This window comes from Oncorhynchus gorbuscha, linkage group LG16, assembly GCF_021184085.1.
Source record: "Oncorhynchus gorbuscha isolate QuinsamMale2020 ecotype Even-year linkage group LG16, OgorEven_v1.0, whole genome shotgun sequence".
NCBI classification, from domain to species: Eukaryota; Metazoa; Chordata; class Actinopteri; order Salmoniformes; family Salmonidae; genus Oncorhynchus; species Oncorhynchus gorbuscha.
Window position 1 is genome coordinate 83,869,594 of NC_060188.1, and position 15,420 is coordinate 83,885,013.

The 15,420-nt window shown below is 41.9% G+C and overlaps 1 protein-coding gene across 1 annotated transcript; it reads right to left on the reverse strand.

Moving 5' to 3' along the window:
* Positions 1-8,742: 8,742 nt before the first annotated feature.
* Positions 8,743-13,716, reverse strand: LOC124000744. Its single transcript, XM_046307323.1, has 3 exons — positions 13,596-13,716; positions 13,042-13,186; positions 8,743-12,345 (listed from the first exon to the last, which is right to left on the reverse strand). Exons 2-3 carry the CDS (start codon positions 13,173-13,175, stop codon positions 9,093-9,095), a joined length of 3,387 nt encoding a protein of 1,128 aa, XP_046163279.1. The 5' UTR covers positions 13,176-13,186; positions 13,596-13,716; the 3' UTR covers positions 8,743-9,092.
* Between the last annotated feature and the right edge of the window lie 1,704 nt (positions 13,717-15,420).

Sequence of the window (15,420 nt, forward strand, 5' to 3'; positions counted from 1 at the left end):
ATTTTTACAATTTTGTTGCCTTACAACCTGGAATTAAAATATATTTTGGGGGGGTTTGTATCATTTGATTTACACAACATGCCTACCACTTTAAAGATGCAAAATATTTTTCCTTGTGAAGTGTACAAGAAATAGGACAAAAAAATGAACTTGAGCGTGCATAACTATTCACCCCCCAAAGTCAATACTTTGGGTTACGCTGGTGTACAGCAATCTTTAAGTCATACCACAGATTCTCAATTGGATTGAGGTCTGGGCTTTGACTAGGCCGTTCCAAGACATCTCAAGAAGACAAACAGATTTCTCTCAAAAATGTCCTTGTATTTAGTGCCATCCATCATTCCTTCAATTCTGATCAGTTTCCCAGTCCCAGCCAATGAAAAACATCCCCACATGATGATGCTGCCACCACCATTCTTCAATGTGGGGATGGGGTTCTCGGGGTGATGAGAAGTGTTGGGTTTGCGTCAGCTATAGCATTTGATGGACAAAAAGCTCAATATTAGCCTCATCTGACCAGAGTACCTTCTTCCATATGTTTGTGGAGTCTCCCACATGCCTTTTGGTGAACACCAAAAGTGTTTGCTTATTTTTTTCTTTAACCTCTTGCTCCTACCTGACACGCAGGCGTCCCATCTAGACATCTGGAAATGCAAATGCGCTATGCTAAATGCTAATAGCACTCGTTAAAACTCAAACGTTCATTAAAAATACACATGCAGGGTATTGAATTAAAGCTACACTCATTGTGAATCCAGGCAACAAGTTAGATTTTTAAAATGCTTTTCGGTGAAAGCATGAGAAGCTATTATCTGATAGCATGTAACACCCCAAAAGACCCGCAGGGGATGTAAACAAAATCATTAGCATAGTCGGCGCTACACAAAACGCACAAATAAAATATAAAACATTCATTACCTTTGACCATCTTCTTTGTTGGCACTCCTAGATGTCCCATAAACACTATTGGGTCTTTTTTTTCGATTAAATTGGTCCATATATAGCCTAGATATCGATCTATGAAGACTGTGTGATCAACTAAAAAAATTGCGTTTTATAACGTAACGTTATATTTTTTTTAATTCAAAAAGTCGACGATAAACTTTCACAAAACACTTCGAAATACTTTTGTAATGCAACTTTAGGTATTAGTAAACGTTAATAAGCGATCAAATTGATCACGAGGCGATGTATATTCTATAGCTGTACGTCTGGAAATAATGTCCGGGTAAATCTCAACCAAAATATCCGGTCGGAGACCTGAAGAAATGGGCTCTCTTGTTCGTTTGACCAAGAAACAAAGCCTAGGCAAATGACAAGACTGTGGACATCGTGTGGAAGCTGTAGGTATTGCAACCTCGGCCCCATTTAATGTGGTTTACCTTTATCAATCGGTTGAAGTGGCGCATGGATATATTTTTCCATTTTCAGTGATCAGATTTTCCTGCACTTTTCGATGAAACGCACGTTCTGTTATAGTCACAGCCGGGATTTAACCAGTTTTATACACGTCTGAGTGTTTTCTATCCACACATACTAATCATATGCATATACTATATTCCTGGCATGAGTAGCAGGGTGCTGAAATGTTGCGCGATTTTTAACAGAATGTTCGAAAAAGTAGGGGGTAGGAGTAACAGGTTAAGCAATGGCTTTTTTCTCGACACTCTTCCGTAAAGCCCAGCTGTGTGGAGTGCACGGCTTCAAGTGGTCCTATGGACATATACTCCAATCTCCGCTGTGGAGCTTTGCAGCTCCTTCAGGGTAATCTTTGGTCTCTTTGTTGCCTCTCTGATTAATGTCCTCCTTGCCTGGTCCGTGAGTTTTGGTGGGAGACACTCTCTTGGCAAGTTTGTTGTGGTGTCATATTCTTTCAATTTTTTTATAATAGATTTAATGGTGTTCCGTGGGATGTTCAAAGTTTGGGATATTTTTTTTATAACTCAATCCTGATCTGTACTTCTCCACAACTTTGTCCCTGACCTGTTTGGAGAGATCCTTGGTCTTCATGGTGCCGCTTGCTTGGTTGTCACGTTCTGTCCATCGTTCGTATGTGTTTTCCTTGTTTTAGTGTTGGTCAGGACGTGAGCTGGGTGGGCATTCTATGTTGTGTGTCTGGTTTGTCTATTTCTATGTTTGGCCTGATATGGTTCTCAATCAGAGGCAGGTGTTAGTCATTGTCTCTGATTGGGAACCATATTTAGGTAGCCTGTTTTGTGTTTGGTTTTGTGGGTGATTGTTCCTGTCTCTGTGTTTTGCACCAGATAGGGCTGTTTTTGGTTTTCCACGTTCATTGTTTTGTAGTGTTCATGTTTATCCGTTTTTGATTAAACATGAGTCAATATAACAATGCTGCGTTTTGGTCCTCCTCTACTTCACCACAGGAAAACCCTGACATTGTTGGTGCCCTTTTGCTTAGTGGTGTTGCAGGCTCTGGGGCCTTTCAGAACAGGTGCATATATACTGAGATCATGTGACAGATCACGTGACACTTAGATTGCACACAGGTGGACTTTATGTAACTAATTATGTGAATTCTGAAGGTAATTGGTTACACCAGATCTTATTTTGGGGCTTTATAGCAAAGGGGGTGAATATAAGTGCACACACTACTTTTCTGTTTTTCATTTCACTTCACCAATTTGGAATATTTTTGTATGTCCATTACATGAAATCCAAATAAAAATACATTTAAATTACAGGTTGTAATGCAACAAAATAGGAAAATGCCAAGGGGGATGAATACTTTTGCAAGGCGCTGTATCTATCTCTCCATCTATCTAATATGTGTCTCTCTCTCTTTCTCTAATCTCTTTTTTTCTATCTCACTAATCTCTCTCTCTATCTAATAACTATTTTTCTCTATCTAATATCTCTCTCTCTCTCTCTCTCTCTCTTCTCTCTCTCTCTCTCTCTCTATCCACCTACAATTCATCAGACACTGTTACTGTTATCATTTCAACCAGAACTCTGATGGTTGTTGTAAACTCATTTATTTACTATAATTTATTTTAGGAAAAAAATAACAAATCTCATTCCTCAACCCTCATGAAATTACCTTTTTAATTGGCAGTATAGGAATGGTATCAAAGAAAAATAATAGAAAACCGGAATCTCATATACGACATTCCATGTAATGTCATTTTAACCGTACTGAGATATTGCATTCTGTTAAAATGGAACCTTTGCCTATTCTATGAAAAAGCAATATGGTTTGGAGAGGTTTGTTTTGTTCTTTTTGCGTACTACCCTCTGTGCCTCCCTGGCCACTCTGTGCTATTCATAGCAGTGAACCACTGAGTGTAGGTGACTTACAGAACCTCTCATACCAGAGATCTAGACAAGCCTGAGAAAGCATTGGAAAGCAACAGGATTAGCGAACCTTTTATACCCTGTAATCCACTGTGAAGATATGGAAACGTGTGCAAACATTTTGACATGTGGAATGGGGGCCTGGGAGCCTAACATTTGACAAGACCATTCTTAGCTGGATAGTGTTCATGTAATTAAGGCACAGGATCAAGGACATTCAGGTTTGCCATGGGCCTGGGAGTCAAATCTCAAAAATGTGTACTCTAACAAAAACTAACAGAAAGTGAGGTTTGGCAAGGCCATTCATAGCAGGAAATAGTTTGTTGACAGATGCACACTGCCGTGAATCATAATCACAAAGGAAACAAAGGAAAAATCACACCAATAAATCTGAAAGTCCTTGGCATTCTGATTTTTCTTGCTTGTATTCCTCTGGCTAATTATGTTAGCACAGGAGTGAAGGACTCCTGTGGAGAGAGCTGACTGGTGATTAGCCTCATTAACAAACAGCTCCTGTAGCTTCAGACCAGGGAGACAGAAAGACAAAACAGTCACGCTTATTATCAGTCTTCATATTGCTAGGAGAGAGAGAGAGAGAGAGAGAGAGAGAGAGAGAGAGAGAGAGAGAGAGAGAGAGAGAGAGAGAGAGAGAGAGAGAGGGGGGAGAGAGAGAGAGAGAGGGGGGAGAGAGCGAGGGGGAGGAGAGAGAGAGAGAGGGGGGAGGAGAGAGAGAGGGGGGAGAGAGAGGGGGAGAGAGAGAGAGAGAGAGGGGGAGAGAGAGAGAGAGAGAGGGGGGAGGGGAGAGAGAGAGAGAGAGGGGAGGAGAGAGAGAGAGAGAGAGAGAGAGAGAGAGAGAGAGAGAGAGAGAGAGAGAGAGAGAGAGAGAGAGAGAGAGAACGAGAGAGGAAGGAGGGAGGGAAGAAGGAGAGAAAGGGGAAGGAGAGAGAGTGAGAGAGAGAGAAAGAGGGAGAGAGAGGTAAGAAGGTGAGAGAGGGAAAGATTGCTTGAAATCATCACCAGAGAGACATTGTCCTTAATATGCTAATTCTAAACAAATTTATTGAAAGACAATAACATTCACAAACAAATGAGTGGAATGACTGCACCATTAAAAGGTCATGTAGAGCATGCTACAGCAAACAGCAAATACACACAGGCATAAGTGACACCAAAGTGGCACGGAGCCGTGGATACCTCCTCAGAGCCGTGGATATGTCCTCAGAGCCGTGGACACGTCCTCAGAGCCGTGGATACGTCCTCAGAGCCGTAGATACGTCCTCAGAGCCGTGGATACGTCCTCAGAGCCGTGGATACGTCCTCAGAGCCGTGGATACGTCCTCAGAGCCGTGGATACCTCCTCAGAGCCGTGGATACGTCCTCAGAGCCGTGGATACATCCTCAGAGCCATGGATACATCTTCAGAGCCGTGGCTATGTCCTCAGAGTCATGGATATGTCCTCAGAGCTGGAGATATGTCCTCAGACCTGGAGATATGTCCTCAGTGTGGTGGATACATCCTCAGAGCCATGGCTACATCCTCAGAGCCATGGCTACATCCTCAGAGCCATGGCTACATCCTCAGAGCCATGGATACATCCTCAGAGTCATGGCTACATCCTCAGAGCCATGGATACATCCTCAGAGCCATGGCTACATCCTCAGGGCCATGGATACATCCTCAGAGCCATGGCTACATCCTCAGAGCCATGGATACATCCTCAGAGCCATGGATACATCCTCAGAGCCATGGATACATCCTCAGAGCCATGGATACATCCTCAGAGCCGTGGCTATGTCCTCAGAGTCATGGATATGTCCTCAGAGCTGGAGATATGTCCTCAGACCTGGAGATATGTCCTCAGTGTGGTGGATACATCCTCAGAGCCATGGCTACATCCTCAGAGCCATGGATACATCCTCAGAGCCATGGCTACATCCTCAGAGCCATGGATACATCCTCAGAGCCATGGCTACATCTTCAGAGCCATGGATACATCCTCAGAGCCATGGCTACATCCTCAGAGCCATGGATACATCCTCAGAGCCATGGATATGTCGTCAGATATGGAGATATGTCCTCAGAGTGGTGGATACACCCTCAGAGCCATGGATACATCCTCAGAGCCATGGATACATCCTCAGAGCCGTGGATACATCCTCAGAGCCGTGGATATATCCTCAAAGCTGTGGATACACCCTCAGAGCCATGGATACATCCTCAGGGCCGTGGATACATCCTCAGAGCCATGGACATGTCCTCAGGGCCGTGGATACATCCTCAGAGCTGTGGATACATCCTCAGAGCTGTGGATACATCCTTCAGTCTCACAGTGTGGCCTCTCAGCTTGCCTGCTGGGGACGGGTCTCTGAATAATGGTTCATCACATTATTAACCTCATGGGGGCTTTCGTAATTCTATGTTGTTGCCAATCACAGGAAGCAGAGAACTGTGAATAGCTGATGAAGTCATAAGCAGTGCTGGTTGTTTGATTCTATGCCTATCTGATTTTAAAATGATACATGTCAAAAGGTCTGGTTGACCAAGCTTCTGTTTGTGACATGTTTTTCTTGTTTACAGCCTAGTTTAGATACAGTAGGACTATTTACACCTGCTTAACCATGTTCATGATTACCGGTACCATAGTGCATGCAAGCCAAAGCTTTTATTCAAATCATTTATAAAACCACCTATCACAGTTTTAATGAATTAATAATTTTGACAAAATTTGACGGCGCCTGTCTTTCCCACTCATTTGTGATAGAGGCATATAACTGGATCCACTGATATGGGACATGGACTCTTCTCAACTCGCTTAGCCTCTAGCTCGAAAAGTGGCAGCTAGATCCTAAAAAGGGAATGTGCGTGTTAGCAGGCATGCAGGGCAGGCAGCAGTCTTGTAACTTCTTCACTGTGCATCTGTGACTTAGAGACGGCTAATATTTCTTTAGAGGTAGGTGAGAAAGAGAGTGGAGTAAGGCTTCATTTATCCTCTCTCTCACACCTTTTTCTCCCTCGCTCTCACTCTTTGTCACTCTCTCTCTCTCTCTCTCAGCCAGCTGGCGTACGTCTGGCCTGAACAGGCCATTAGTCTCAGGTGAACATTGGGGCATGCAGGGTTGCTGAAAGTTCACACCCCTTGCTAAGTGGTAATTATTGCAACTTATCACTTCTTAGCACATCTTACACTCCCATTGGATCCTTCTCTCGTATGCAGGCTTTATGACTGACAAATGGTTTTGCTGTTAGTGACGTCATCAACATGATCACCCTTTTCATCGTTGTTGTCATTGTCATAATCCTCTTCTTCATCAGCATCATTATCATGTTTGTCGTCTCTTAGCCCATACTGTAGGTTTTACTATTTGGTGTCCTCAAACTATCCCAAAGACAACTCTGAAGTTAATCTTAAAGCCTACTTCCCAATTCCCTCAAAACTTCAACAAAAATCTAAGTAATATACACTAGAGCACTGTACGTCAAATTGAGATTTCAATTTGTCTCCCATTATGTTGCCTGTCTTCAAGCATCTGTGACACAGGATATGGACTTCACAGGATGATTTCACAGTTTTTCTCCATTGAACTTTCGCTCCAGCCTCTTTATGCAGCCATCAGCAGTCTCTTCTTATTGATGCCCTGCTCTGCTCTGCTCACTGTTCTGTGCATTTTACTGCGTGCATATGAAATCAAATGTGGCGTCTCTTCAAGTGAGCCTCCATAATCCCTAAGTGCATTATGGGAACACTGCAGTGAGACATGTAAAGTGACAGTGGTGGCTCTGAATATTGTACGCTTTATCTAGTTCCCCTCGGTGGCCTTCTTCCTCCTTCACTCTTCCAGATGTACTTAACCTATTTCCACCCCACAATCCTCCTGCATATGAATTCCGTTAAAGTTAGTTTCATGTTCAAGAGCACATCTTTTTAATTTTCAAAGTCATATTGCTGCTGATTTTATATTACCTGGTCTCATTTAAAAAGTTTTGGTAAGAAATGAGAAAGTGGAAATGGTGCGGAACAGAATGATGCAGATTTACCCATGAGGTATTACATATTACTTTGTAAAGTTTCAGAAGCTGACTGTATAAATATTGTATTGCCTACTTGCAAGCATCCAGTTTAGAGCACAGTGTAACCCAAATAAAACTATGCCAATAAAATGAAACCAAAAGTCCTATTTTGCCAGTAGAGACTGACACAATTGCAATACTGAGCACAAATGCATTTTATAATTTAGGAATGACATTTAATTTATTTGTTTGTAGACCTCAATCTGATTTTTCATAAACTCCATTTTCCCTTAATGGGCTTAGCTCATCCCATGCTTCAAACTTTTGATAATATTTCAATTTGCAAAGGCCATATTGTGGTAAGAGGCAAATTAAACGACCATAATAAAACATTGACATTTGTAAAATAAAATGTTTCACTTCGTGGTTGAACTCCAGCCCATCAAGGTGAGGTTAAGAACCATGGCCCAGAGTCGCCAAGGCACTAAAGTTTCTCTGTATTGATGGTTTGGTTTAGTTTGAAATCATGATTTGGGTAATCTTAACATGTTTGATATTACCCTCCTGTGGATGCTAAGGACTGGCTATTCCGTATTCCATTTATTTTACACCTAGGGTGTCTCTGTGATCTATTTATGCATTGCAGTGGTGGAAAAAGTACCCAATTGTCGTACATTAATAGAAAATGTAAAAAGTAATGTAGTGAAGTAAAAGTTGTCAAAAATAGAAATAGTAAAGTACAGATACCCAAAAAAACTACTTAAGTAGTACTTAAGTATTTTTACTTAGTGTAAGTACTTTATACCACTGTGCAGATGATTGGTTTTGTCATTATTCCCTGCTTTCCCATGGAACTACATATGACACATGTTCAATGTTCTCTCATGTTACATGAAGATGTGTTAAATAATAATAGCCTGGAACAGAAAAGGGTCAAAAGGTGAACACCAAAAGTTTGCCCAAATGCCAGATGAGCTGGTCCATCTTTAGCCCAGTGGTCCTGTCTAAATGTTTGCATTTGGACAGAATGTTGATTATCTCGTTTTTTGTTAGAAATGCCTGTCCTGAATTCAGATCTGTCATGTGTGCTCCCTCTCCGGCCTCTAGGTCACCAGGCTGCTCGTTATCGCGCCGGACTCACCTGGACTCCATCACCTCCTTGATTACCTGCCCTACATGTGTCACTCCCTTTGGTTCCTTTCCCAGGTGTCATTATTTCTGTTCCAGTGTCATGTCTGTGCATGTTTCTTGTTTTGTATTAAGTTGTGTTTATTTATTTAAAACACTCACTCCCTGAACTTTCTTCCCAACTCTCAGCACACATCGTTACAAGATCCCAGTTCAGTCCTGGTGAACGCTCTGGCAATTTGAGAGAAACCTTCAACATTGATGTTACTTTAGCAATTAATATGATAATTAAATGTATTTATTAATCCCAGATGGATAAAGTGTTCGTCAATCAAGCATTAATGTAGTCACAAAGACAACCAGCAATAATAGAATTAGCAACAACAGCAGGTAGAAAACAACATTTCAGTCAATAGAATAGAAGTAATTAGTTTAGGTTAGATTTAAAGTTTCCAAGAGCAATGCAAACCACGTGTTATACACTTCATCCACCCCAACCTCCTCCCTGCAGCAGAGAATGCTGCTAGTCTCACTCCAATGTGTCCAATAATAAGACATTTAACAAGTATGTATATTGACATGAAGTAAAAATAGTATAGGATCAAATGCATATCTGATCATTTGACATACATTTTATAATGTTCTACTGTATGTATGTTTCCTTTTTCGTGTTAGGATCCAGAGTGTCTGACTTGAGGTACTGCCAGGAGTTGCTCCATTCTGCCTGGGGCAGTTCAACCTCGTGGAGTTGCATGTGGTGTTTGGGGCTGTTGTGTATGAGAGGCTCTGTGCCCTGGTTAAGCTGGTGTGGGTGATTTGGTTTTGAGAGTCTCCATGATTGTTTCCACCGGTCCAGTGATACTGTGTTGTTGGATTCTGGGGTGACAGATAACCTCCAAGACTCTGCCCAGTCCTCCAACTGCTGCTGGTGCTGCTTTGTCTTCCAAGATTCAGACCATTCATTCTGAGGCATGCTGTTTTCAGCATGATCGACACCCAGGCACTTGTAAGTCTTATGCTTATTGGACAAAAACACGAAATCATTTTGGGCTTTTGTGTTGTTTTTTGACAGATACGGACAATATATCTTCCAGGAACCATTCCATTCTCTCTGTTGTTTTTCGCCTTCACTTTCTGCAGTTGACACTTTCCAAGACTGGTGCCAGTCTGAGAAAGGTGTGTTAATCTTGTGGAACTGGAGATGCAGTGGCACATCAGGCATATCTATCTCTGATTCAATTTCTTCGGGCTCTGCCTGGAACAGAGGTTGATTTTTCAAAGATTTCCAGGACTCTACCCCTTCTGGTGAGGACGTAATGTTTTCATCAAGCTGGGAGATCATCAGATCCCTGAACAGCTTGTGTTTTAGTGATACAGGGAGATACTGCCGATTCTGGGAGTCTATAGAGGCCCTGTATGAGTGATGTTCATGACAAGAACTCCAGGACTCCTGCCAATCCTTCAGATATGGATTGATGTTTTGAACATTGTTACCTGCGACCTTCCAAGATTCTGTCCAACCTGGCAAGAAGCCATCGGGCTGTACCCTTTCTGTAATCATCTTGTTCTCAGTATGCTGCTTGTGTAAAGGCTTGAGTGTCTTCCATGCATCCTCCCACTTCGGAAGGTTTACTTTGTTATCCAAACGCTTAGCATTCAGTAGTTTGTTGCTTTGTTCCCGGCTGAACGCTGGCCATCCCTGCTGCCAGGATGTTGTTTGTGTGTGCAGTAAGCGACTGAATAGCAGTGGTCGACACTTGAAGGGCTTTGCCCATTCATTGAAAGGTAGGTTTCTGTCCTGCTTAAACGCCCTCCACCATTTTTTTCCAGATGGGACTTCCTTCTGTGGGGGCTTCAGGATTTTCCAGGAATCACCCCAGATTGCCTGGTTAAGATTGTATTTGTAAGGCTGAGGATGTGATGGTGTGCTGGCTTTCAGCATCTCCTCCTCTGGTTTTGGAGCTAGGGGCTGTGTCATCTTGGGTGAGGTGGGGCTCTCATCCTCTGGCTTGAACCTCCATGATTCTGCCCAATCAATCAAAGGAATCTCTATTAGATGTGACAAATGTTTAGAGGAATCAGAATGGCTATCTTTTTCCTCCTCCTCCTCCTGTGTCGTAGTGTATTGGGTAGGCTTGATGGTCTTCCAGCATTCAGACCATTCATTCTGGACCATACAGTCAACACTCAAAAAACATTCAGTCTTATGCCTTGAGAAAAATACAACATCCCTTTGGGGTTTTAAGTCATTTCTATTTAGGTTCGTCCAAGATATCTTCCAGGAATCCGTCCATTCTGTTGAAGGATGTTGTTCATCTTTATCTGCTACAGCTTGCGCAGTGGACACTTTCCAAGAATCATGCCAGTTTGAGAAAGGTGTGTTAAGCTTGTAGAACTGAAGATGCAGTGGGACATGGGACATTTCCAACTCTGATTCAGTTTCTTCTGAATCTGACTGGGACTGAGGATAAGGTTTCACAGATTTCCAGGACACAATCCACTCGTATGAAGATGGGATTTCCTCATCAAGCTGGGAGCTCAACAGCTTATTGGTCAGCAAGCATTTTGACATCATCATAGCATGATGGCAATACTGGAAGTCCATAAAGGACTTGCAACAGTGGTGTTCTTGGCACAAACTCCAGGACTCATGCCAATCCTTCCAATATGGATTGCTGTTTTGTTTCCAAGATTCTTTCCAACCTGGCAAGAAAGTATGTTGGGGAGGCATGGGGGTCTTCCAGGATTTAGACCATTCACTCAGAGGCATGCTGTCAACACCCCAGAACCTTTGGGTCTTGTACTTATTTGAGAGAAACACAACATCTCTTTGGGCATTTGTGTCATTTTGATGCTGACTACATATCTTCCAGGAACCTTTCCATCCATCTTCAATTGCTTCATTGTTTGCAGTTGACACTTTCCAAGACTCGTGCCACTTTGAGAAAGGTGTGTTAAGCTTGTGGAACTGCAAATGCAGTGGCACATGGGACATTTCTACCTTTAATTCAGTCCCTTTGGGCTCTGACTGGGACTCTTGGTACTGGGGCTGAGATTTCACAGATTTCCAGGACTCTATCCAATCTGATGAAGATGGGATATCCTCATCAAGCTGAGAGGTCAACAACTCATTGGACAACACATGTTTTGACATCAACTGGGAGTCTATGGGGGCCTTGTACCAGTGGTGTTCTTGGCACAAACTCCAGGACTCGTGCCAATCCCTCAGATATTGGCCACTGTTTTGGACATTTTCACCTGCGACCTTCCAAGATTCTGTCCAGCCTGGGAAGAAGGCTTTGAGCTGTACTGTTTCTGTAATCATCTGGTTCTCAATGTGTTGCTTGGATAAAGATTTGGATGTCTTCCAAGCGTCCTCCCACCCTAGAAGGTTTACTTCGACATCCAAAGGCTTAGCTTTCAATAGTTTGTTGTTTTGTTCCCAGCTGAACACTGGCCATCCTCGCTGCCACCACTCTGTTTGCTGGTGAAGGATGAAACTGAATAACAGTGGTTGACATTTGAAGGGCCTTGCCCATTCGCTGAGAGGTAGATATCGATCTGGCTTCAAATCCCTCCACCATTTTTCCTCAGGTTGCACTTCCTGCTCTGGGGGCTTCAGGCTCTTCCATGACTCATCCCAGCCTCCGGCTGGTTTGAGAACTTGAGGCTTTGCCCTCTTGGGTGGTTTCTTTGTGGGTGGTGGGGATGGAGCAGGTTTGGGAATCTTTGGTGGTGGTACCACCTTAAACATGGCTCTTTCGATGTCAGCATCAATGTCTAGGATCACCGCAACCTTTCTGAAGTCAGATATGTTGCTGCCCTTTCCTTTCTTCTCCGCTGCCGTAGGGGCTCCATTTGTGTTCGCCAGGCGAGACTGCCACTTTTTGTAAAGCCTGTGGAAGACAGCACCACAGCAGGGTACATTTTTTAAATAATATCACAATAATATTAAAACTGCCCTTATACTGTAGGTTGTTATTCAATAATCACTTTTTAAAAACAATTAAATTGTTTTTTAAAAATCTAATCCAGCATGAACTGTTGTAATGCATTGCAGTGTATTACATATTATAAACTGGTTGGTTTGAACCCTGAATGCTGATTGGCTGACAGCCGTGGTACATCAGACCGTATATCACGGGTATGACAAAACATTTATTTATACTGCTCTAATTACGTTGGTAAGCAGTGTATAATAGCAATAACGCACCTCAGAGGTTTGCGGTAAATGGCCAATATACCACAGCTAACGCCTATATCCAGGCACTCCACATTGCGTCTTGCTTAAGAACAGCCCTTAGTCGTGGTATATTGGCCAAATACCACACCCCCTCAGGCCTTATTGCTTAATTGCACACGCATTATCAAGGTGTTATGACTGACAAAGCTGTTCCTATAGGTCCCTGGGCATTCAAAGATTGGCATGCTTTGAGAAAGAGTGGATAAGGATATGATGCCACACATTCTTAAGAAATATGCATTTGAATCCAAACCATGAATATAGTCGATGTACTTTGAAGTGATAGTTCACTTTTTGAAAGAAAATTAATTTTGAGAAAGGTTCATGTGAGTCATATGTTCAGTCTTACCCATTCAAGGCACTCTTGCCTTGTCTCTCCTTTTCCAGTTGTCCCTTCTGACTGAACTGCTTAGCTCTGTTCTCCCATTGGTTCCTGAGCTGGAAGTTGTCGTACACTGTCCCTTTATCCCTATCTGACGACATCACGCCACCTCCTGACAGGAAAACACATTGCGTGTATAACACCATTTTAGTGTAGCCCAGACACTGGTATGAATGAATGAATTACATAAATATTAAGGCTCGTATAAGTTCAAGAGTATACAAGTTCAGGTTCAAGAGTTATTTGCCCCCCCCCCCCCAAAAAATACATGTCTACCCAGTGCAAACAATAATACAGTAATAAAAACTACCATATAAAGCTCTAAATGTATCAAATATGTTTTTACAGTCAAAGTGCAGTGTAAAAAAATGCAGCTATTCTTGGGAGAGCAACAGCTGTTCCATGGACACCATAAACAGCCGCTAAGGCTAATGCAAGCTAGCTAGTTGGAATAACACAAAATAACTGGTTTTGAATTTCACTAACTTTATGATCCAAAACAAAGACTAGCTAGCTCTTACTTCTTGGCCAGGGCTCCTGTGAAAAATATATTATTTTCCCAATGTCACTGGTCTGGATAAAGAACGATAGATATATAAATCTTCCTCCCTTGCTCCATTACTGTGTACAGCGCACGATTTCTGGTCTGTGTGACTTGCCAAACTGACTCACCCCCTGTGCTATAATTGGCTGAGAAACTGAAGCTTCAGTCATGGGATGAATCCAATCCCAGGTTGTGGGAAATACTGTAGATTCATTACGAAGACAAACAGTTCCACTGAAAGAGGAGAAAAGTTAAATATCATAAGGCCATGCCATGAGTTCTATGTAGCCTATGATGCTGAAGAAAAGGGATATTTCAAAATTCAGGAGAAGTGAAATTGAATGTATTTGTTTAAATAACCTCAATCTCACTTCCATTATTTTACCTAATATTCTTAGCTCTTCCCATGCAACAAACTGGTATTGTATTTCAATTTGCAAAAGCATTGAGTTCAGGGGCCTTAAATAACCACAATACTGATATTTGTAGAGTAAACTCATTCATTCTGTAATCCACTATATGTTATAAATTGTAAAATCAATGTCTCTTGGATAAAAATGGCTTATATGTCTCTGTGTCAGGTCTGGATGGCTCTGTGCTCTATTTAAACCACAGTGACTGATCTATTTTTACAGGATTGGATGCTTTTGTCATGCTGTCACTATGACAAGTGCTCACTACTTACCCTGGGTTCCCTAAAACACTCCAACTTTGAGTCCATGTGGTGTGCTGTTCATGGGAGAAGTGGCCCAGTAGACATTCTTGAAATTCATATCCCAGTGAACAACCTCGTCAAAACTTTCAGGACAAATTTGCCAAAACAAGGCATACATTTTTCAATTGACATTAATACATGCCGTCTTGTCTAAAGTCTCTTCCATAGGTTTTTTTTCAAACGTTATGATCAAAAGAATATTCACATTTGTTCCATATAATTTGAGAGTATATGTATGATTATGTAATATGGGGGGTTTAAATTATACATATAGATAGCTGCTCCTGCTGACTACGCCATTTAACACGTGGTTATTTTGGTTTTAAAAAAGGTAGCATAGAGGGAAGGTCCTCAAGCCAAAAAGAATTAAGAATAGAGCAGTGAAAAAAAACACTTGAAATTTGTACTGAATCACAGAAAGTGGACTACACAGTAGTACCTCAAAAAATGGATTTTAATTGAATTATTAACAAATATTTCAAGTGCAACTGAGCGCCAGAACCCACTTCTCTGGTTGAAAATGAACTGTGGCATCGATTTCAGTCAGAAACATTTATTCCAGTACCAAAATTTACCAAATCTGTACGTAGGATAATTGGTGATCAAGTTAATATATATGCCAAAACAGAGTTGTGTGAGATTTGTGTAACGGGGGATGTCAAAACTTAACATGAGGGTTGGGTTGTGATTTAAATCCTGCCCCCATTGGCTCACTGCATGGCAGTCTAATCACGACTGGCAGTAATCAAATCCTCCAGATAACAGCTGCCCAGTGTGCTGGAGTTCACGCTATCCAATCACTCACCAGGATCAACTTACCCACCCATTTATTTACAGACAGCTGAACTAACCATTAGCACACAACACCTTGGACTTGTTTAGACAATACAGTGGGGCAAAAAAGTATTTAGTCAGCCACCAATTGTGCAAGTTCTCCCACTTAAAAAGATGAGGCCTGTAATTTATCGTAGGTACACTTCAACAATGACAAAATTAGAAGGAAAAAAATCCAGGATTTTTAATGAATTTATTTGCAAATTATGGTGGAAAATAAGTATTTGGTCAATAAAAGTTTCTCAATACTTTG

Excerpts from the sequence above, each read along its gene's own strand:
- LOC124000744 (XM_046307323.1), bottom strand. The coding sequence starts at position 13,175 with ATGTCGTCAGATAGGGATAAAGGGACAGTGTACGACAACTTCCAGCTC. Across the intron at positions 12,346-13,041 it reads GGCAAGAGTGCCTTGAATGG|GCTTTACAAAAAGTGGCAGT; the intron begins GTAAGACTGAAC and ends TGTCTTCCACAG.